The sequence below is a fragment of the Typopeltis vanoorti genome, chromosome 5, assembly GCF_054136105.1.
Source record: "Typopeltis vanoorti isolate ZY-2024b chromosome 5, IOZ_Tvanoo_1.0, whole genome shotgun sequence".
NCBI lineage: Eukaryota > Metazoa > Arthropoda > Arachnida > Uropygi > Thelyphonidae > Typopeltis > Typopeltis vanoorti.
Window position 1 is genome coordinate 93,972,578 of NC_143553.1, and position 23,313 is coordinate 93,995,890.

At 36.7% G+C, this 23,313-nt stretch overlaps 1 protein-coding gene across 1 annotated transcript in view; it reads left to right on the plus strand.

Annotated features, from left to right (window-relative positions):
- The window catches only part of LOC150106660 (calpain-15-like), a 406,958-nt gene that overhangs the window by 22,695 nt on the left and 360,950 nt on the right, over nt 1–23,313 (plus strand). The window contains exon 2 of the mRNA XM_090393252.1: nt 20,544–22,737. Within this exon, the coding sequence (XP_090249378.1) occupies nt 20,544–22,737 (2,194 nt within the window). The remainder of the gene's footprint in view (nt 1–20,543; nt 22,738–23,313) is intronic.

The window sequence follows — 23,313 nt, forward strand, 5'->3', positions numbered from 1 at the left end:
TGGCACATTTAGCAGGGGTAGATTTTGATTTAGAACAGGTGTTGGTTGGGTGACCAACCCCACACTTCAAACATTTAAATTCGGCCCTACACATCTTCTGGGCATGCCCAAACTTTTGACATCTATGGCATTGCCCAGTAGAAGCTCTCTTCCTTAACGGTTCTACCGAGATTTTTAATCCACAGATGGTTGTCAAGTCATATATGTGTTTATAGGTTTGACTGATCTCGATCAGCACTAATGGCATTGGAGTCTTGTCCCTCCTGGTCATCCTGCTGACCTTGATAGGTGGTAAATCATTTGAGTGCAGGTCTGTGGTGATTTCATCGGTGGAGACATCCTCAGGCACGCCTCTAATCACAACCTTGAGATTTTTTTCCGAACCGAGTGAGAAAGTATGGTACTGAATTCCTCTGGAATTTAGTTCTGCTGTTAACCTACGATAGTCTGTGACAGTTTTAGGGTGAATTTTTACACCATCTGTGATATTCTTTGCATTGTTATATGAGATCTTCAGGTTGTTCATTATGCTCTTTAGAGTCATCCATTTGTTCTTCTCACGCAGGATAATCGGGGGGATCTTTTCCCTTGCGGAGGTAGGTGAGTCTGGGGCAGAGCCATCTTCTTCCATGACATCTATAATTGGTGTTTCGGAGGTCACAGTTTTGCGCTTTTTGCTTGCGCGAACCTCCTGGAAATCAGTGTGGTCAGTACGGGAATGATCTTCAGCCGTTGTGGTTTTTTCCGTAGCGTTGTCTTGGAGTAGTTCAAGAAGTTGAACGTCATCCGTATCAACTTCTTGGATTTCATGAACTACTACCTTACCTGGCCATTTTGTGTGTAGCAGATTTCCAATATGCTTGAAAATAGCCAGGAGCTGTTTGAAGGTGAGTTCCTCGTACGGCAGGTCTGTGGTTGGACCCACATTTTGTTCTGGATAACAGGACATGCTTTCCATTTCTGTCTACCGTATAGTGAAAACAGGTAGTTTCTAAAATAACAACTGATGTAATGAAACAATGGCGATGCTGATGGCAGTAGGCCTAGCGTATCGCCGTTGCTTCGGAAAAAAAGGTTAACTTACCTACTGAATTAGTTTTTATGAGCCTATACAAGAACCAAACCGGTTGACTATATCAGTAGGACTATTCACTGTCAGTAAAAATATTTGTCGAGTTCATTAAATCACATTTTATATCAAATATCAGAATCGCGAATCAGATGTATGAGCACTAGGCAAGACGCCATCTTCTTTTTTCCCTTCATCTATTACCTACACACACATATATATATATATACAGGGGCGAATTCTCCATGCTTGCTGTGTAAGCTCATTACTTGAGAAAGATGTAATATTTATTTGTTAATAAATGCATTCATTTATAAGCATTTCATTTAGGATTTTATTTTTGTAGACAGAAGACATCTTAAGCTTGTGAGGTAATAATTGAGCTTTGCGTTGTGTATCGAAGGCCAATGCTTGCTTGTCTAGTCAAAGCTACCTTGGCTTGCTCGGTTGTCGAAGCTTCCAGGTCCTCATTGCAGCACTGTGATTTCATGCGCTCTTCACGTCGTCTTAAACACAGGCCATACGCAGTCAAAGTAGCTCTAGCCAGTGAGCTTCAGCCAGCCTTTACAAGTGTGCATGTTGCTTGGGAAAATTAAGTTACAGCCAACTTTTTTTGACAGTGTTATTGTCATAAAAAGAATGGTAGAAGTACAACTGACCAAATCTTCACTTTAAGGCAAGTCTTTGAGAAATCTTGGGAATATGCCAAGAATGTCTACACATGTTTTGTGGACTTGGAGAAGGCATATGACCGGGTTCCTCAGGATAAGCTTTGGCAAGTAGTACAGGAGTATAGAATGGATGGCCAACTATTAGCTGCCATCAAGTCCCTGTATGAATGCCCAGAGTTTTGTGTCAGGGTAAACAGCACAAAGTCTGAACCTTTCACAATCTCCTTGGCCTCCGCCAAGGGTGTGTTCTGTCACCCTTCCTTTTCATAATATTTATGGACTGGATTGATAGGCACAGCCGAGGCAGTGAGTTTGCTAGGTCATCTGCAAAAAACCGGAAATTTGATGTCTGCTTTTTGCAGATGACCTAGTTCTGCTTAGCTCTTTCACAGATGATCTCCAGCAGACCCTGGATAGGTTTGTAGCTGTTTGTGCAGATGCCGGAATGAAGATCAGTGTGGCCAAAACTGAAACATTTGTGGTCTCAAGACAACCATCCCAGTGTACTCTACATGTAAGTGGAGTCCTAATGAGGCAGGTGGAGAAGTTTAAATACCTTGTGTCCATATTCACAAATGATGGAAAATGGGATGTAGAACTAGATACTCAAATTGGCTTAGCAAGCTCAATATTGCGGGAGCTTGACCATTCGGTAGTATTGAAGTGGGAGTTAAGCCAGAAGGCAAAGCTGGTTGTCTTCAATACAGTCTATGTCCCCATCCTCACCTATGGTCATGAGAGTTGGGTAATGACCGAAAGAATGTGGACACGAATCCAAGCGGCTGAAATGAGGTTCCTTCAAGGGGTTGCGGGGGCTGACAAGACCCGACAGAAGCTCTGCAATCCGGGAAATCCTCAATACTCAACCGCTGCTTCTCCGTGTTGAGAGATCACAGTTACTTTGGTATGGGCACCTGGTCAGAATGCCACAAGAGAGGCTCCCTCAGCAGGCCCTCTTTGCCAAGCCAGAGGGTGGAAGGCCAAGGACTTGCTGGATAGATTATATCCAAAACCTTGGGTGGACACGTTTGGGAATCCAACCAGAACACCTGAGCTTGGTGGCAGAGGATCGTGACCATTGGAAGTTCCTCTTGCAGCTGTTGCCCCCACAACCTAATTAGGAAAGGTGGGCCTTGAAGATGTATGTATATTTTATTTGTATGATTAAATGTACATAAATTTCTAAATATATAGTTTTAAATGGTCATTAATTCATTATTCCGCTAATTAGACTTCAATCACACCTCTCACTCCCTGAATGATTACAAGAACAAGTGTGAATTTCAAGACCAGCATTCACCCCTGTTTATATGTGATATAGATGACAACCCAAAATGTAATTTATAACAATATTTTTGATTATACATATAATTAATATTAATTTTCAAAAATATTTTGAAAAAGGAACCAAATTCAGAGCTTATTTTTTTTTTTAATTTATTCAGGAAACTTTATGACAAAAAATCAACTAATGCCTTTTCATTCCTGTAGCTGTTTTAGCCCTATCTAACTTTTGGAGACTGTGTGGGCAGTTCAATCCCCACTGGTAGCCAATCAGAGATAGCTTGCCCAAGGTTATCACTAATTAAGCAGCTCACAGTGAAGATATGGCACAACATGTAGGCCCTAACACAGTATTTTAAATGTCTGAAATAGTGTGGATTCTATGGTCGATTTTCTTGAGTTTATGAGGTGGAAAACCGGAATTTCCAGGAGAAAAAATCTGCTCGACTGTGCCAGAGATTGACTAATTCGGGAACTGGTCGTTAAAAAAAAAAAAAAAGAGCTTAGTAAAAGTTCCTCTTGTTGGCAACTAGACTTGAACTCGAAGTCCATCTTTGGACTGTTTAGCGCTGAGGAGTGCAGACACCACTTCCACTGAGCTACACAACTTTATGATATTAAATATATAATACAAATAATTGGGTTTTATTGTTGTTTAAAAAATACATATACTAAGAAAATAAACTGACAGGTTTTGCTATCTTAATATCTGAAAAGAAACTCATTTGGTTGCTCTTGACATCTTAAAAGCATCTGATTGGGCGTGACACAAGAGCATACTTAGCAAACTGCCATTCTATGATCTGCCTTCCATCCTCTGCAACTGGATATCTAACTTTCTACTGTTCATGGACTTGAATTTTGGTGGATGATTTCCTCTCCTCAGCTTTCCCCCACCAATGCTGGAGTATCTCAGGGTTCTGTGCTCTCACCTACTCTTCCTCCTGCATATAAATGCAATGTGCAATTATAAAAGGTTTTATTCTTATTATATTTTGATAGATAAAAAATGTTTTTCTTATGTATAATAAATTAACACGGATAATTGTGTGCAAATATTTCATGTTTAGATCATGAAATATTTGTTTAAAAATGATATCCTTTACAGGTTGATTGTCCCCTCGTACTTTTTGATTGGCATTTGTACACAAGCTGTATTAATAAAAGTTTTTGTGTGAAATACGGCTTTTTTTTTTTTTGCTCAACGATGCGAGCCCTTTTAAAATTACCATAGCTCACCACTGCATACAACTGTAGCGTTTTGAATAGTTTTTCTCTTGGCACCTTGTCATATGCCTTTTGCAGATCTACAAAACTTAAATACAGAGCTTTGTTATATTCCCATGATTTCTCAACTATGTGTCGTAAAGTGAAAATCTGATCCTGACAGTGTCTATTTGGCCTGAATCCAACTTGTTCTTCACTAAACTTCCCTTCCACAATCCTTCTCAACCATTTCTCAAGTATACTTGCATAAATCTTACCAGGAACACTCAGTAGGGAAATCCCCCCTGTAATTCTCACATTATGTTTAATTTCCCTTTGTATATTAGGTACTATAAGGCAATGTAAAGACTGATGTGTCTAACCATAGACCCATCAATATCTCTCTGTAGCAATTCTGAAGATTTTGGAAAATTTGGTAAGGGATTGCATACCGAAGTGGATTAACAGAGAATCTATACTCTTCAATGAACAGCATGGGTTTATTAAGGGAATATCATGTTTAAACAACTTGCTTACATTTTATAATGTGAGTTAGAGATGAATAAGTTGAATGGTTACACCATAATACTTTCTGCCTTGCTAAAGTTTTTGACAGGATTCAGCATGGAAGGTTGTTGCATAAGTTAGAGGATATAGGATTAGATTTTAAAGTCATCATCATCATCAACAACCATGGGTCCAGTGCCCGTAGGTGTCTGCTGCCATCTTGATATGATTCCTCCATTGCATTCTATTTTGTGCAAGATGACTCAGTTTGTGTATTGAGTTTCTGCACCATTTGACAATGTCATCGCTCCATTCTCTGTTTGGTCTTCCTCTTTTGTTCTTTCCTTCAATCATTCCAAACAGCAACGTTTTTAATTTTCTCTCATCATTCATTCTACGTATATGGCCAAATAGACGTAGTTTCCTTTTGATTATTTTCTGGATCAGGTTTTCTTTTGGTTGTATTCGTCTGTAGATTTCCTTATTGTTCACTTTCTGTATCCAGCTCATTCTCAAGATTTTTCTATAGCACTTCCTCTCAAATGCCAATATCCTCCTTTCAGATTCTCGCAGGAGTACCCAGGCCTCGCATCCATAGAGCATGCTGCTGAAGATACAGATTTCTACAATGCACAGTTTAGTTTGCATCTTTATAGCTTGGCTCTTCTATATTTTGTTCATGGCTTTTAAAATAGTTGTTGCTCTGGCTATTCTAATTTTTCTCTCTTTTTTCGGGGTCTAAGTTATGCGTCATGTGGCATCCAAGATATGTGAAGTGTTCCACATTTTCCAGTTGAAATCTGTTATCGTAACTCTGTTCAGTAACTCCTGTTATTCGAATATCATTGTTTTAGTTTTTTTCAAAGTTGACATTTACTTCATATCTTTTTTCTTCTGTGTATAGTGTTTGCAATGTCTGTTCCAGCCTTGCTGTGTCTTCTTCAATCAGGACTATGTCATCTGCAAAGCAGAGGTAGTTTATTCTCATGTCATTTATTGAAATGCCTCCACCTTCTTCTTTAATCTTATCTAGTGTTCTTCCCAGATGTGTGATGAAGATGATTGGTGATATTGGGTCCCCTTGTCTTGTGCCTTGACTAGTGGCAAACCAATCTCCAGTCTCACCTGCTATTCTGATTTTTGCTTGTGCTTGGCTGCTTATATCTTTCAGCAGGTAGAACAATTTATTGTCCACACCGTAGGATACCAAGACAGCCCATGTTATATTTTGGTCAATATTATCAAATGCTTTTTGGAAGTCCACAAAACAGCAATATATCTTTTGTTCTTTCTTCGAGCTTTCTCTGCTATTAGTCTTAGTTGTGAGTATTTGTTACACTGTGCTTCAATCTTGTCGAAATCCAGCTTGCTCATCTGGAAGATGTGCCTCCATATGCCCTTTCAGGCATTCTGTTAGTATTTTCATCAGCACTTTGCCAAGATGACTCATTAATGCAACAGTTCTGTAATTGGTGTATTCTAAAGCACTGCCTTTCTTATGAAGAACAACCAAGACCGATTTTTCCACTCTTCAGGGGCATACCCTGATCTCCATATTTCATTACATAGCTTATGTATTTCTTTTACAACTGATTCTCTCCCATATTTTGGCATCTTGCCTATCATGTTGTCATTTCCAGGACTCTTGTTGTTCTTGAGATGTTTTATAGCCTTATTCACCTCCTCTTCCAAGATGTCATTTTCAAAGATCTCTGCTGGTGAAGAGATTGCTATTAGTTCTTTGATTACTTCTGTTGCAGTATCGTTTAGTTGATTTTTATATTGTTCACCATAATATCTGGTCCATCTGTGTATGATTTCTGTCTTGTCCATCAATACTTTACCATTTTCATCTTTGACTGCTACTGATCTTGTTTGCCACTTCCTATTGACATTTCTTATAAGTTTGTAGACCTCTCTAGTTTTGTGTTCTTCATAGTACTGTTCAATGTCTTTGCACTGGTCCTCCAACCATTTGGTTTTATCAGATCTTGCTGCTTTCCATACTTCATTGCATTTTTGACGGTATAACTCATCTGCTGCCTCTGAATTATCTCTTTTAAGTTTCAGTTCTCTTTTCTCGTGTACCAATTTTAGGGTTTCCTGAGTTATCCATTTCTTGTTGATCTTTTCTCTTTCAGGAATTACTTCCTCTACTGCTTTTTTTTAGCACTGTAGTCAGTCGTTTTGCTCTTGTATTTTAAAGTACTAGTTAGAATAAGAGAATGAAGGAAGTGGTGTAGTGGGAGATGTGAGTTGGCAAGATTTAAAGTAACCAGTGAGGTACTACAGGATCATTCCTTGGTTTATTTTTGTTCAGTTTTTACATTAATGACATTGGGAAGGAATTAACAGAAGTTCATACAACTATTTGCTGATGATAAAATGATAGGCAAAGTAATCAGGAATGCAACTGACATGCAGCACTTGCTTTAGGAGTGTTTAGGAGAAAATGAATTTATAGTGCTTGGAGCTACATGCGGAGTCAACAGTGAGGAATTCTATTCCTATGGTTAAAAGAATAAATAAGCCCATTGTCCAAGTATTGCAGAAGGAAATGGCTATGAAAGAAATTTAAAAGTGAACGGCTGTGTCAAGAATATAAAATAAATATGAACATGCCAGTGAGTTTTTTTCTTATATGGCTGGTGGGAACAGAAATGATTATGGGTGAATGACTCTTTGAGGTGGGATTACTGTTAAAATAAAGGTAATCAGTACAAAAAGATATAGTGCATGTATTTATGATGTGGTGAAATAGTGTTTATTGAAGTGGAAGAAGAAACTGTGGGGATTGAACTGAGAGTGTATGCGAGATGCTTAGCAGAATATTTTTAGAGTCAATATGACTGTGAATGTGGCTGGAATTGTGCTACTTTGACTATTATTTAATAAGTCTTATTCTTATTAGACTGCTACTGATGGGGTTTAGATAGGAGATTAAATGATAGAGGATTAACTGAGAGAATGATAGAATAGATTTAAATATTGTTATGTAAGCAGATAACCTAATGATAAAAATTATAACTAAAGTAATAACACTTGCATTAGGAAAGAATTATATATTTGTAGAATTTTCAGCTAGGTTTCCTAACCATTGTTAGTACAGTTGAAAAGAGATAAACACAATATGAACAATGCTTAAATTGCAAGTGCATGACACTATATGCTATCAACTATATAAAAATAATTTCATGTTCAACTATTAGAATTCTAAGAAATAAATTGAAATAATTATAATTTTATGAAACACAGGAATGAGGAGTGCTACTTAGGATGACTTCTCAGAATTGGGAAAATGTAAGGCAATCATTTTTGTTGAGGTTCAGACTTAATATGGGCTTCATAGCTGTCTTTATATAATCTTTCAAGAAGAAAATAGCTTGTGTGTATTACTGAATTCTATGCCTAATGGATAAGGCATAGCTAGTTAAACAAGAGTTATCAAACTTTTGAAGTAAAATATATTCTTGATATATTTTACTTCTAGATGAATCTGAGCTGAACAAGATGTATTCCCATAATAAAGGGTGCAAGAACAAGGGATCAACCTGTACACTCTAGGATGAGAGAGAGAGGAGAATATTTTTCTTTTGGAGAGGCTAAGAAGGAATTTAGTTTACAAACTGGACAAAAAGAATCTTATGGTCAGTGTGGTGAAGAAATTACAATTTTCTTTGGCAGTCCCTTAACATATGAAATTCTAAAAACTTCTTCTTGAGGAGGATTAGAATGAAAGCCATAAATATTAATTATTATATTGATTATTTTTGAATTCTGACTATTAGAGATGAAATCAGCTCTGATAAATGACAGTTCATTATTTAAATTGGAATCAGTTGAACAGATCTGATGTGTGCAGTGAACCAAAGTATTAATTACACCACATTTCTGACAGGACTTTTGATGTGAATCAACATTAATATATTTGCCTATATGAATTAGTTTTCTGTGTACTCAGAACTGTAGACTACCATTAGGTTGATGCAGAATGAGATCATTCAGGAAAGGGAGACAGTTATCTTCCACTTCAAGTGTATGTTTAATTTTTTGGGTTTACTGAAGTAATCTTCAAGTAATTCATGGATATTGGACAAGGAAGCGTCTTACACTGCAAAAACATCATCAACGTATCTGTATCAAATAGATGGTTTAGGAGAAAAATATTGATAATATTTAATCTTTAAAGGTACCCGTGGCAAGAAGTATCATCTCATTCCCACATATTTTCCTATCAACAAAATTTCTCATCTGTTGCCATTTACAAAAGACAAACTATCACCTCTATCATTAGCTGGCATTTACCAGATACCTTGTAAATGTAATCTACTTTGGGCAGACAGGCCGTTCTGTGGAAGAAAGAATTAATGAACATCAGTATTATATTGAATACATGAAACCTCAAAAGTTTAGTCTGGCACAACATAGCATTGACACTAAACAGTATCCAGAGGGATGAAGCTCATCTTCTCCATAGAAGCAGGTTTAAATATGAATGCCTTTTCAAAGAAAGCTGTGAAGCCCTTTTACATCTGCCAAATCTGAATTGGGACAGTTGTCTCTCTCTCTCTCCCAAAAGTTTAGGAGATTCTTATCTTATGTAACCATCAAAAATAGTTTTTAATAATAATATTTATTAATATTAATTTTTAGCATGCAGCAACAGTTTTTAATTGGTAAACCACCGACTGCTGTATGTACCTTGTATTCCTGTTTCTTTGATTTGCTTGTTTCTATGCACTGATGATGTACTGTTATTTTCAGTACGAAATATCTGTACTTTCATTTCATTAAAGTTAATTACTGTGGTTATCGTGTAATTTATTGTTTATTGATGATATTTGTTCAAATAGTTCCATAAAATAATTTGTAGATAGGAAAAATAAGAAACCCCATTGTAGTTCCATCTGTTTATAAAGTTTGTTTTGACAACAAAAGTAACCCAGATTTATGAAAAATTGAAATAATTTTACAATATCAGGAGGAAAATCATTGCATAGTAATGTATCAGTTGTATTCTGTTGCATCAGCCAGCAGGATGTTTGTGAAGAGTGAAACTACATCAAACTGATTAAAAACAGATCTGTCCATCCAGTTCATAAACGAAATTCCTTCCAAGCCTCTCGGAAAGACAGTATCCTCCTTTCTCTCTTATCCTAGAGTTTATTGGATCCCTTATTCATGCAGAATAATAAAATAAATATAATAGACTCGGGGAGAGTTACCAGAGATGTTGCTGTTGTGGTGGCCTTTGCAGGAGGATATTACGTCATTTGCCAATGTTGATGATAAGCAGGAAATCAATCTTTGTAACTAAATGCAAGGTTCTGCACTTTGAAATTCTGAGATGGAAGGCTATATATTTGTGTGTTGAGCAAGAGTTATGCTGGAAGTGATGTAGGAGGTAATTTATTTGCAGAGTAATAGTGGAAAAGGTAGTGAAGTTCTGATGGCACATAGCAGAGGTAGTGAAGAGGATGTTAATAAATAGAAGCTAGGAGGACATATTCCTTTGTATAAAGGTTTAATCAGATCACATCTGACTACTTGTAGTCCACAGAACTCATTGTCTAGTTTCGTGATGCTTTTAATGGTTAAGGCAGGGAGCTAAAGTAATTTCAGGGCATAGAATATAAGTAATGAAGGTGGACTGAGAAAGTGTAAACTGCAGTGCCTACCTTGTAAATAGGAGAAGGGATGATATGATTAAGACATAAGTTATTGAGAGGAACTTACCAGATAGATATTGGGGATATTTTTTATAGGATGCAGCAGACAGGAATAAGAAACCATTCCTAAAAACTGCGTAAGGAATATGGCTTTACACGAAACGTGATGGTGGTTGATTGGCAATACGTGCTAGTCTGTGGTCACATCCCCTCACTTATACCTGCTTGTGATAGAGGTGACCCCCCCCCCTGGTAGTGATACTGGCACTTTTCATTCTTATCTTTTTTTGTCTGTGCTTTTCTTCCCATATTCTTCACTGTACTTCTTCTTTATTGTTCTCACTTCCAGACAACCATCACTAGGAACCAACATCTTGTTGCCATGTTAACTGTGTGGTGCGACCTGTGGAGACATTTTGAAAGAGAGGTTCCTAGTAGTCTCACAGTATTTAGGCCTCTGTTTCAACAAGACAGGCAGACCTAGATGACCTGGCCAGGATCAGTTGGTTAGTGTGCTTGCCTAAAGGATCAGTGGTGCTGCAGTTAATCTCCTTTCCCCATGATCCAGAGACAGGACCTAAGGCTTGCTGTGGTGCCAGTATTGTGTCTGGAGTAGTCCCAGTGTTCCACTTCTGAGCAGAGTCATGCTTTCCTGGGAGTGGGAACCTATGTGTAGCTCCATGGTGGGTGGGGAGCTCTGGTGCTGAAACAAATTCCCTTTGAGTATGAGTAATTTTTTTTCTCAAGTTTATCAGGGCCCTTAACGAGCTCAAACCATGTCCAGAAACCATTGCAACATCAAATTTAAACAAAATCAAGAAACAAAAACAAACAAACAAAAAAAACATCAAAAGCAGCAATAAACACAAGATTTTTAATATTACGCTCAACTGAAAACGAACCACTCAGGAAAATGTCACCCCTTTTTCATCCAGAAGGTTTGGAAGGGATGGCAAGTCTCCAAAATCGGTAAAAAAACTCCATGCAAGGTATGTTTTTATAGAAATGACAACACAGGCATAATCAGAGCAACTCCTTCATGCAACATCCATTGGGAGAATTGGCAGTCAGTTACCCCCCCCCCCCCACACACACACAAAACTTTGAACTATTCTTGAAGACTAATAGTAGAGTGGGACCTCCTTGATGTTATAGTTGAAGAGATCTGCTTTGAATCAAAAAACCAAGAAATGACAGCCATAATGAAAATCCTCACATTTAGGGATGGTCACCTGGTTCTTACCAGAAATATCATCCTTACTTTCAGCATATCTACACCACTATCATCTGTGAAATTGATTATTGCAACCGCCCAGTTAGGCTCTACATCCTGAACCTTTTGCACAGCTTTAAAAATGTCTTAAGTATGGTCATTCAGACTGCCTGACATGGCTCTGCCGTGCCCACTGTGGCTGTAATGATCATGAGAATAAAGACTGTAATTGTAAGAGCAAAACATTGAAATGTGCTAATTTTGAGGGAGGTCACCCAGTGTACTCCTGAGCATGCCAAAGATGGAAGGATGAAAGGAGATTTGAAAAATATAAAACATGAGCAGAGCATCCCATACCAGGAGGCAAAGAAGCAGTATACCACAAAAATAAATAAAATAAAAAATAGCAGAGATATCCAGTGGTTAAACCCTCTTGTGCTGAGACGGGAACTACAAAAAAAGTGGCAGTAGGGACTTTCACATGTTATCCTGCCTTCTTACAACTATAATATGATTTTCTTGCTATCTATATAGAGCATATCAAAGAAAAATTGATATAGGCTTACTCAATCTTGAGGTAAAAATGGTTCCCTTAAATGAAAATTAAAGTAACATGCCTCCTGGTCCATTACTAGATAAGATGGATATCTCTGCTTCCCCCACAAGAAAATAAAACAATTAATATACATAGTGCCCCTAGAGAGAATTCAGTTTGATGATGTTATGGATATTTTTCCTGGTGAAGAAGAAATAATGGATACTGGCTGTCTACAATTCTCCAAAAAAGGAAAAATTCCAAGGCCATGAAAACAAGGCCTTGCAACAGTTGATGCCAAATGACACTATCAGAAATAATTAAAACATTTTTGCAATGGAATTGTCATGGTTTCCATAAACATTGATGACAATCAAGGCTCTCCTATAGAAGTTTATACTTCTGCTATTTTTCATTTTATTTTATTTTTTTGTGGTATACTGCTTCTTTGCCTCCTGGTATGGGATGCTCTGCTCATGTTTTTTATTTTTTGAATCTCCTTTCATCCTTCCTTCTTTGGCATGCTCAGGAATACACTGGGTGACCTCCCTCAAAATTAGCATGTCAATGTTTGTTTCCCTGTAGGAAACATACCTGAAGCTTGATGATTTGGCATTATAAAATGTAACTATCATTCATAAGTTACTGATGAAAGTAATTAAGTAACTTACACAACTTTTTACTGTTATTCATCAGGACAGGGCATGGATCTGCCCACAGAGGAGTCGGCATCCTTATAGGCAACCATACACCATTCTAGCAAGTCCCACTTAATACAAACATAGAGGAAGTTGCCATCTGACTGTCAGTCAGATCTCTCTTTTAACAGTATGCTGTATCTACCTACTTCCTGCTACAGATATCTCCCAGGATGACCCTAATGATGTCATATTGAAGTTACCATCTTCTTTGCTTTTAATAGGAGATTTAAATGGACACATTTTACTGGGTTAGTGCCCAAACTAACATCAGAGGAAGATTTATTGAGCAATTGTTTGATAACAATCTCTCTCTCTCTCGAAAACAGGACGCAACTTCCAAATCCCTACCTGAACATTCACTCCCATTGACTTAACTGTCTGCTCACCCTCTCTCTCTTCCCACTGTGTAAGTGAGGAACTGATGAAAATTTATTTGGTACTGATAATTCCACATGATATCCACATTTTTGCATTGTCAGCTATGTACTATATCATGATGGAAAATCAAGCAATCTGTTTGGGTTATCTTCCCTTTTTCTTAGCAGAATTTGATTCTGTGATGGTCAGCTTCTCCTATCAGCAGTGCAGTAATAGAAGATAAGCCGATTACTGGTGTCCACTTTTACCTAAACTGTGAGAGAACACTGCATCGAAGAAAACTCGAACAAGCTCAAGCAAGACACATACATCATCAGAGCCAAAAAGAATGCTGGATTCAATACAAATTTTTTAGAACGAGCAAAAAAAGTCTGGGGTAATATCTGAAAAGTGAAGGGTTGATATATACCATTAGCTCACTCTCAATTCTTCCCATAATGGGTTTGCATTTGCTGACTCAACAGTAGTTGTTGATACTATTGGGTAGATTTTTGCTAAAACAAGCAGTCTTCTTATCCCCCCCCCCCCCCCACACACACACAGCACTATAACACTAAACAAGAAATGAAAGCTGCTTTGCTTAAATGCTGCCCAATTGCTGTTAACCTCCTTACTGGCCGAGGTGGATGAAATAGTGAGACCAAATTATCCTTCCTTAAGGCTTCTTATCCATGTTATTCAATAGGTGTTACAGAATCGTATCCAGATTTAGCTGGACATCTATAGACATCATGGCTGGTTGGGGAGTTAAATCAAATATCATCCATTATGAGATAACAAGATATCTGTCCCCATTCACCAAGGATCAAACTGCTGTATCTGTTCAATAATTTTCTGTGAGAACATTCTTCTGAATACCTGCCAAGAGGCAATTATTATTGCTTTTCCTAAGCCAGGAAAGGCTGTAGAATTTTCATGAACTTGTTGACTCATTGCTCTAACCAGTTACTTGTTCATGATACTGGAAAAAGTGGTTAACTCTCATCTTTTATGTTTTCTGGAGAAAAACAACCTTTTTTTTTTTCCATAGAACCAAATCTGGCTTCTGCAAATGCCTTTCTTAAATGCAAGCACTTATTAGTACTGGTTTTCTTTGATGTGTTAAAAGCATATTACACTGCTTGGAGATATGGAATGTTAAGACCTACACCACTTTGGTCTTAGAAGGAACCTTCCTCTTTTTATCAAGAAATTTTTTTTATCAGCCAAATCTTCCAATTCCAAGGGGAGAGCCTCTTTCCCAACCCTATACCCAAGAGGAGGGAATCCCACAAGGTTCAATTTCATTCATGTAATATGGCCCTCATATTACATGAATGATAGAAGAGTCATAGAAAGATAGCTACAGCAAGTCATTGACCATCTTTCAAAATGAATGCTTGCAAATGTGTTCAGATTTTCCCAGCAGAAAGACAGTTTGTGTGCATTTTTATCCCTGATGTCTTCACCCTGATTCAGAATTGATACTGGGATAAACTTTAATACCAATTACAACAGATACAAATTCTCGGGGCTCGTATTTGACAAGAAACTTTGTTTATTCCTCCCCCCCCCACATGCACCACTTAAAAGTGCCATAAAGTGACAAATATCCTTTGCACTGTATCTTTCACCTCCTGTAGTGCTAACAGATCACAGTGTACTCTATCTTCTGCCAGAGAGAGTACACTGTGATCGTTGGACCCTGTTCACCTTCAGGTCATAAGAATTGCATTTGGAGCATTTCAAACCTTGCCAATCCCTAGTCTTTATGGTGAGGCAAATGCCACTTGTCACTTCAACATCAACATCTGTCTCCACTATATGCTGCCAAAATAAAGCCTGCCAGTTATTCCATGCTATTTTTTGCCCAATGTTGGAGAATCTGTATGACATCCATCATTCTGGCATATAACCCTTTTGTTTGTGGACAAAAGCACTCCTAGAAGTTAAAAAAAGCACACAAACACCATCAAATACACTACTACATATACAATATGTGGTGACATACATGAATGGTACATTCATGTATGACATCATGCAGCTTTTCTTTCTGTAGGCTACCCCAACATTCCTTCTTTCCTGTTGTCTACCAGCAGCTGTTTCAAGCACATGAAATGGAATAGATTGATTTTGTATCTATCTACACAGATGGTTCAAAATCATACTGCTTATATCTCACTAGAATGCAATTACTCCATATTAGAGCTTGCCTTGAATTACATAGGATTTAAATGCTACCAGAGGTGAATTATATATATACATGTTCACGTCTCTACAAGTCGTAATTAATCTAGAACCTTCAGAAACATCTGGGGCCCTCTTGTATTATCAAACACGTCCTCTCTCTCTCTTGTTATGGAAGCTACATTTAGATCCCAAGCCACATTGGGATTAAAGGAAACAAGGACATGTATACAAGTGACTCTTCCCATAATGCATAGCATTATGGGAAGGGTCACTATATATTACATGGCATTATACGTCTGTAAGGATGTGTGCTTTGCATTATGGAATACCAAGGCAAGTAATGTGAAGTCATCAGCTTCTATATATGAGTTGCTCTGTCCTTAAGTTACTTCAGATGCAAACTTTGTTTGCTTACACTTGGATAAAAGATTAAACCAAGAATATAATTTCTTGGCATCTTTAATTTACAGTATAACTAAGTGGAAAAACTTCCAACCACTAAAATAACATATCAAATCTACAATTTTGAAAAAAATGCTGTGACACGTATGCACTTTATAATACGATAATATCAAAACTGCTGAGCTCAGTTCAGAACACTGCAGTATTCCATTGTGATGCTGGTTATAATCATTTCTTGTGACATTAACTATTGCTAACTTTTCAACATCAAATTTCTGATATGTGCCCTTGGTTGAGGGTGTACACAATATTATGATAGTACTTTATATCCTATTGACAAGCTTCCTCCAAATTAATCTGTTACCTGTCAGGACTCTAATATATCAGATCTTACATTCTTCTATGGCATTTCTTATTGTATCAACAATAAGAAGTGCCTCTTCTTCTCATCCTCACAAAAAAAAACAAAAAAACTTGTTTTTACTAAACTTTACCATTCTTTTTAAGTGACCATGCCACTTGAAATTAACTGTGCTTGCATTGCTGAATGCTAACAATGCCAAGTTACTTACTAATATCCTAATTTTTAATATGCTTCTGCCATTGGTGCTATCTATTCACTCCCATAATCTTTCAAAGAACTCTCATATCTGTGGTTTCCAGTCTTTGATCAAGTGTTTTATTTCTAACCCTGCTCTCAGATCAATCCATAAGTTAAAACTAGTTTGAACACTGTCTTGTGTACAGCTAGTTCAGTGTTTTCACTGATTTCTCTCCTATTCCATATAAATTTGTTGAAAGTTTATTTTTCACTTGGTTAGAGTATAATAAATTTAGTTTAATCCTTTATCCAAGTGTGAGCAAACAAAGTTTGCACCTGAAAGTATCTTCAGGACTAGGGTAAGGTGGTACAACACCAGGGACTCCTTGCAAAGGTGGAGCAAGCTACACAGTTGGTAGCTTGCTCCCCCTTTGCAAGGAGTCCCTGGTGTTGTACCACCTTACCCTAGTCCTGAAGATACTTTCAGGCGCAAACTTTGTTTGCTCACACTTGGATAAAGGATTAAACTAAATTTATTATCCATATAAATTTATTCATTTGACTTCTTACCATACCAGCTTTGCTAATTATGTGGTCTATTTTCATTTTTAATTTGCTATCTTCACTAAAAATTGCTCCTAAATAGCCAAAATGTTTTATTTATATGTTCTCCATTTAGGATGCAGTTGATGTTTTCAATGTTCTTGCCTATTTCATAGTGTGTCTGTTGCTTCTTTTCATACCAATTTTATTATGAGTTATTTAGTTTAATTAGGAAATCCTGCATTCTTATACTGGATTATCTAAACACATAATATCAACAGTCTAAAGTAAAGAGCTCAGTTGAACAACTCTGTAATCCATATAGATGACGAATAAAGATGGAGATAATATGCACCCTTGTCTCATACCTAATTTAATACCAAACCACTTCATTAACATTTTTATAATGATATTTTGTGTAGATTAATAGCAGATATTTAGTTGCTTGATGATGATGCAAAAGTTGAAAATATTTACTGAATGATGTTGATGTTAATATCTCTTCAGGAAGATTTAATTAGACTTTAAGTTCAGATGAGTAAGTGGGGCTTGCAGTTTTATTGCTAATGACTACAGAATCTTTCACTTGGAAGTGAAGAGGTATGGATTGTGTTTAGTATTAGATAGTTGTGCCATGGGAGGTGAATGAAATTCAGGATCTGGGGGAGTGATAGTTGACAGAGGCCTGTCATTCAGAAGCTCATTGCTAGTATTGCAAAAACTACATAGTGTATTGCTGCTGTGCTAAGGAGATATATAGTCTTTGACTAGACTAAACATGTTCTTATGTGCACTCATTTGATCACCTAGATTCCAGTGAGATGAGGAAAATCTACAGCAGATCCAGAGACAAGTAACTAAAGCAATATTAGGACTCTGGAATATTTGTTATGGTGAGTGGGTGATACAAAGTAAATTGTAGAGATTAGTTTATAGGTGCAAAAAAGAATATGATAGTGATGTTTAAGTTGGTGATAATCCTGTAAAATCTTAAAATGGAATACAAGGAAGTAAAGTGGCACCCATGAGAAGTTGTATAAAGGTGTAAAGAAGAGCATGAAGTGTAGATTTTTTCATGATATGTCATGGGTGAGTGGAATGCATTGCTGGAATGTGTTGAGTACTAGGCGTGTGAATGAGTCCAAGGTTGAGTATATTTTGTTGAATGAGTGAGACTTCCTACGATGAGTCTTGACTTCACAGTGGAAAACGAGTGACTTTTTTAAAAGTTTCTTAAATCTTCACTTTGTATTAAACTTCTTGAATCTTCAGTTTAGCTTTGAATACCACTAATGGCATGCCTTTTTGTAAGGTGGGAAATGGATTTCATTGCTCGGTGTGAGACCACAATCCTACTTACCGGAGGCCTGAAATGGCTTGAAAAAGTTCAAAGTTTGGTCTCTAGAGCAATTTCTGGACCTGGTAAAAAAAAATGAATAAAAAATTATAAAAGAATAATAAATAAAAATAAAATCAATGAAAATAGAAAAAAAATTCTCATCCCATCCATGGTATGAATGTACTATAAGGTTTATAGAATCTTTTTGTGTGTAGGAGCTACATAAAGAAAAAAAAAACAGTGGCAGTTTACATACTTGCTTCATATTTTGACATTTGCACTTTTTTTTTTACTCGATTTTATTTTCCCTTTTTTATTTTAAAGATATTAATTAGTTTGTTTAAAAAAAAACTCTTTTTATCAGCTTTCTTCATTATAATCTGAAGATGTTACTAGACATGTCTATTTTACAGATAATTTTTTTATATGAATTACATGTAATGAATATCTTCAACAGATATAATGAATGTTGAAAGTCCGATGATTACTATGAGGGACGTCCAGAAATTAAGTTCTATTTTTAAATATTTTCACTGCAGTGCTGCAATTGTAATGGTGTACATGCCTGCTGAGTTTGTTGATTCGTTAGGAAGGCGTTTTTAGACATTCTCACAGTGCGAGAATGCTTCTTGGTGTGTGTTTATAATGTCTAAGAAAATTGAATTGCCCACCACATGTAAAATCGAATTGGGTGTCGCATGCAACCCCTGAATTCAAACAACAGTCTGTGGAGTGGAGGCACACCTGATCACCAGTCACAATAAAATTGAAGACAACGGTTTCCACTTGGAAAATCATGTGCACTGTGTTCTTGGGTCAAGGCTCCACAATCAATACGAGTATGTACTGCCAAACCCTAAAGAAACCGCATTGTGCGATCCAGAATAAATGACATGGCATGCTTTCCAGGGACATTCTTTTGATTCATGATAATGCCTCCCCCCCCCATACGGCAGGCATAACACAACAACTTCTCGCCGCCTTTGGCTGGGAACAATTCCATCATCCCCCATATAGTCCTGACCGTGTGCCAAGCAACTTTCACTGTTCAAACATCTGAAACATTCTTTTCTTGGTGGCTGGCAGTTTCATGCCGGCGAAGGTTGGTCGATTGGTAGAGCCTCTGCTACTAATGGCTCAGTTAAGCATGTTTGAGCGCGGTTAGTAGTTGGAAGGGGACCAATCGTTCGATGCTGTCGGCACACTCTCCCTCGATGAGTCTTTGGACTCCCTGGAGGTGTCAAAATAATAATAATAATGACAACAGCGAGGTTGAAGCAGTCAATACGTGGTTTGTGTCATAGGCAGCAACCTTCTACGACAAAGGTATGCAACTCTTGGTTCCCTGTTATGATAAGTGCCTGAACAATATCTGAAATTAAGTAGAAAGGTAGTGAAAGATGTCTACTTTAATTTCCAGTAAAGTATATTTTTGTTTCTCTGACAGCCCATCGGAACTTACTTTCCAGATGTCCCTCGCTATGTCATTCTTTTCTAGAAAGTAAAGTAAAAATTCATTTAGAAAAGAGCTCTGTGCACCACTTCATGAATAGCAAAGTATGAAAAAGTTAAAGTAATATTTTTGTATGAAATTTCTGGAATAAAAGGAATATAGGTTCTTCATTCAGGATGCAGTTGATGTTTTCAATGTTCTTGCCTATTTCATAGTGTGTCTTTGTGTTGCTGCTTTTCATACCAAATTTATTATGAGTTATTTAGTTTAATTAGGGAATCCTAGATACCTATATTTTTATTATAATTTATTTTTTAATTTAATTTATTTATTATTCATTATCATTCATTATTCATTAGTCTATTGCTATGCGCTTTGCAACCATATGCCTGGGAAAGGAGTGTCGTAGGATCGATTCCCGTCGATGACGTGAGAAGTTTAAGGATCTTTCTCAGCGATAGCCAAGTTAGCCGGTCTTGGGCATGGACAGTAAGGTTTTTCTCCCCAGTTTATCTTGGGTTTTTCCTCCTGCAAGCAGACAAACCGCCCCCGTGAACACATGCAGTTACAGCCATAAGAAATACCGGGAGGTATAGGGCTAGTCACCTTATCCTCTGGATGGGTATGACTTAGAAGGGTTAAAAATAGCTGTAACAAGCCAGTAGGCCTAATACGTAGTAGGAAGAAGAAAAAATAAATTATAATATATTATAATTTATATTTTTATTATAATTTATATTATAAATTTGTATTCTAAGCAATATAATTTTAGCATTATCTGTCATTGTTTAAAAATATTAGTTTCACTTTATTTGACTTGACCTGAATGAATTCGCTAATTTTTTTCCCCTGATATTTTTTAGATCTTCAAGAAGTGAAAGACATCGTAAATTACCATTAAAAAAATCTGCTTCTACACTTTATAATGGAGAAACCCAAGAAGACAGAGTAAAAAATCGCAGTGTTAGCTGGCATGGTACCTCATTAGCTGAAGCCAAAGATGCACTCTTAGCTTTTCCACATGTCTTTCTTGACCTCACTGGTTCTATTGCAGAAGAAAATATTGGTGAAGATATAGATGTCCCCATTTCTCCTGTTGCTGAAAAGAAAACAAGTAAAGTCAACTTCTTAGAAAAGACATTTGTAAAATGTATAAGGAAGAAGACACCAAGATGGAGGTGTTCTCGTTGTAATTTTTTAAATTTAGAAACCTGCTCTGAATGTGTTGTGTGTGCTGCTCGTCAAGGAGAAAGTTCTGGCTCAAGTCTTGATTCTTGTGATTCTGGTGTTGAAGTTTTGCCAAATAATTTATTGACAACAAAACTACAAAGGAATTTGTGCTTATGGCCTTGTGATTATCATAGGAATTCTGTCCAGTCTAGTGATTTTATGGTTTGTGCATGTACTAAACATAAGGATGAAGGAAATGGGAATGATACCTTAGAACACCTCAGAGATGATGCAAATTATCTAGATCATAATTGTTCTTACTGTCAGCAATGTCAGTATTCTGGGTTTGAAAATGAGACAATTCTTTCTGATGCTCATCTTAGATTTCATGAATTTAACAAGATAAAAGATAAAGCTTGTGAAACTGGAAGTTCTCCAAAGCTTTTAGCTCATTTTGTATCTCCCAAACATCTTCCTAAATTAGATTCTAAATGGCCTTGTGATAATTGTCAGTTTCTTAATATCCCTTCTACAAATCAATGTATTATATGTGAAACATCAAAGAATACACAAACAAATGGATATGAACTTCACGATCTGAAAAATTGCATTAATAATCATTCATCCCCTTTATGTAAGACAGATATCCAGAATCGCTTTCCTACAAAACGTTCTTCTGTTATCAAGAAATCAAAACTGAAACTTTGCAGACATAATTCTGATGGTGCCACTGTGGATAGGGGAAATACATCAAATGACTTAGATATTGTAAGCAGTGCTCATTCTGCTGAGGATGTGATGCTAGTAGATCATTGTGATAATGTACCATGGTCATGTAAGCGGTGCACTTATGAGAATTCTTCCGGAACTTTGCGATGTGAAATCTGTGAAGCACCAAGAAAGCCCAACATTCCAACTACTCTTCCACGGAATGCTTTTAGTTTGGGTTATTTGTCTGAAATAAAGACATCATCTTTAAATAATATATCTGCAGATTCATCAAATAAGAGTTCTCCTCTTACACGTCGTAGTAAATCATTTTCTGAAGTTCAGGATGGAAGTTCTCATAACTCTATAGAATGCAACAATATGGAAAGTGATAATGTTATGGAAGTGTCATCACCAAAGACTGATACACCATTAGTTGTTAATTTAGTAACAGATTCATGTGGGGAAGAAATGTGGACATGTTCACATTGTTCCTTTGCCTACAACCCTTCATGGTCTGCCTCTTGTCGTAGTTGTGATACACCTTATCTCTGTTTAAATGGAAATGATAATTATAATGGAGAATTCAGTATACAGCATTCATCTAATGAAATTAGAAATGAATATATTTCTCCTGAAGGACGATTAAGTAGATTACTAGGAGTACCACTTATAGATCAGTGGACTTGTGTAAAGTGCACTTTAATAAATTCAGCTGCAGACAGTTTTTGTAGTGCCTGTGGTGGTTCAAAACTAAACAGTACTACAGCAAAGCAGTTTCGCACTCTGAAACCCAATGAAAGTTGGGTATGTTCTCGTTGTACACTTCGCAATCACATCTCTAGTTCTGAATGTTCTGCATGTGGTGCCAACCGAAATGGCACTGAGCTGTCCAGTTCTGATCAGCTTTCAACATGGAGAACTAGGACATGTAAGAGCATCAGAGATAATACTGTAGATTTGTGGGAGTGTTCCTCATGCACTTTTCGTAATGCTGGAGTAAAGGTGGTTTGTGAGATGTGTCAGACATCTAGGAGTTTAATATCATTACGTCCGAATTCTGCTCACTCTCAAGGTGCCCCATGTCAAGGTGAAAGTGAATTAACAGAGGACCTTAGAATTATTGAAGAAAATGATGCTAGAGAAAGGTGGAAACATATAGTTTCCTTTTGCAAGCAGGTAAATAAATTTAATATAACAGTTTGTTTTGCTGTTTTACTTATATATGAAACTTATATATATTTATATCAACCACTTTTTATGAACAAAGAATTATCACTTTTAATATATATATATATATATATATTTTTTTTTTTTTTTTTTTTTAATCAAAATAATCTTGCATATAGAAGTCAAAGTGGTATTGACTTGTTTTTATTTATTGGAAAGAAGGGCATAAACAGACATTGAAATCAACACCTTTAACAATGGAGGAACTTACTTGAGAATTTTATTTCTATAAAATTTTTGTCCAATGTCAAGGGCATTGTCAGTATAAAATTCAAATTAACAAGCACAAGTGAGAAGATGAAGATTCAACAATAAGAACGTGTGTGCTTCAAGAAATGATGTTGGCACATAGTCAATGGTATTTTTAGGTCCTAGCAACATCTTTAAAATGAGATATAACTATTGACTGTGACAGTGCATGAATTACAATTTTTCATTAGGGGATAACTTCATTCTATCATTTCTGTTCAGATTGGGACAGTGAAGTAAGGTTTTGTAGTTCTATAAGAAAATGGCTTTTGTGTA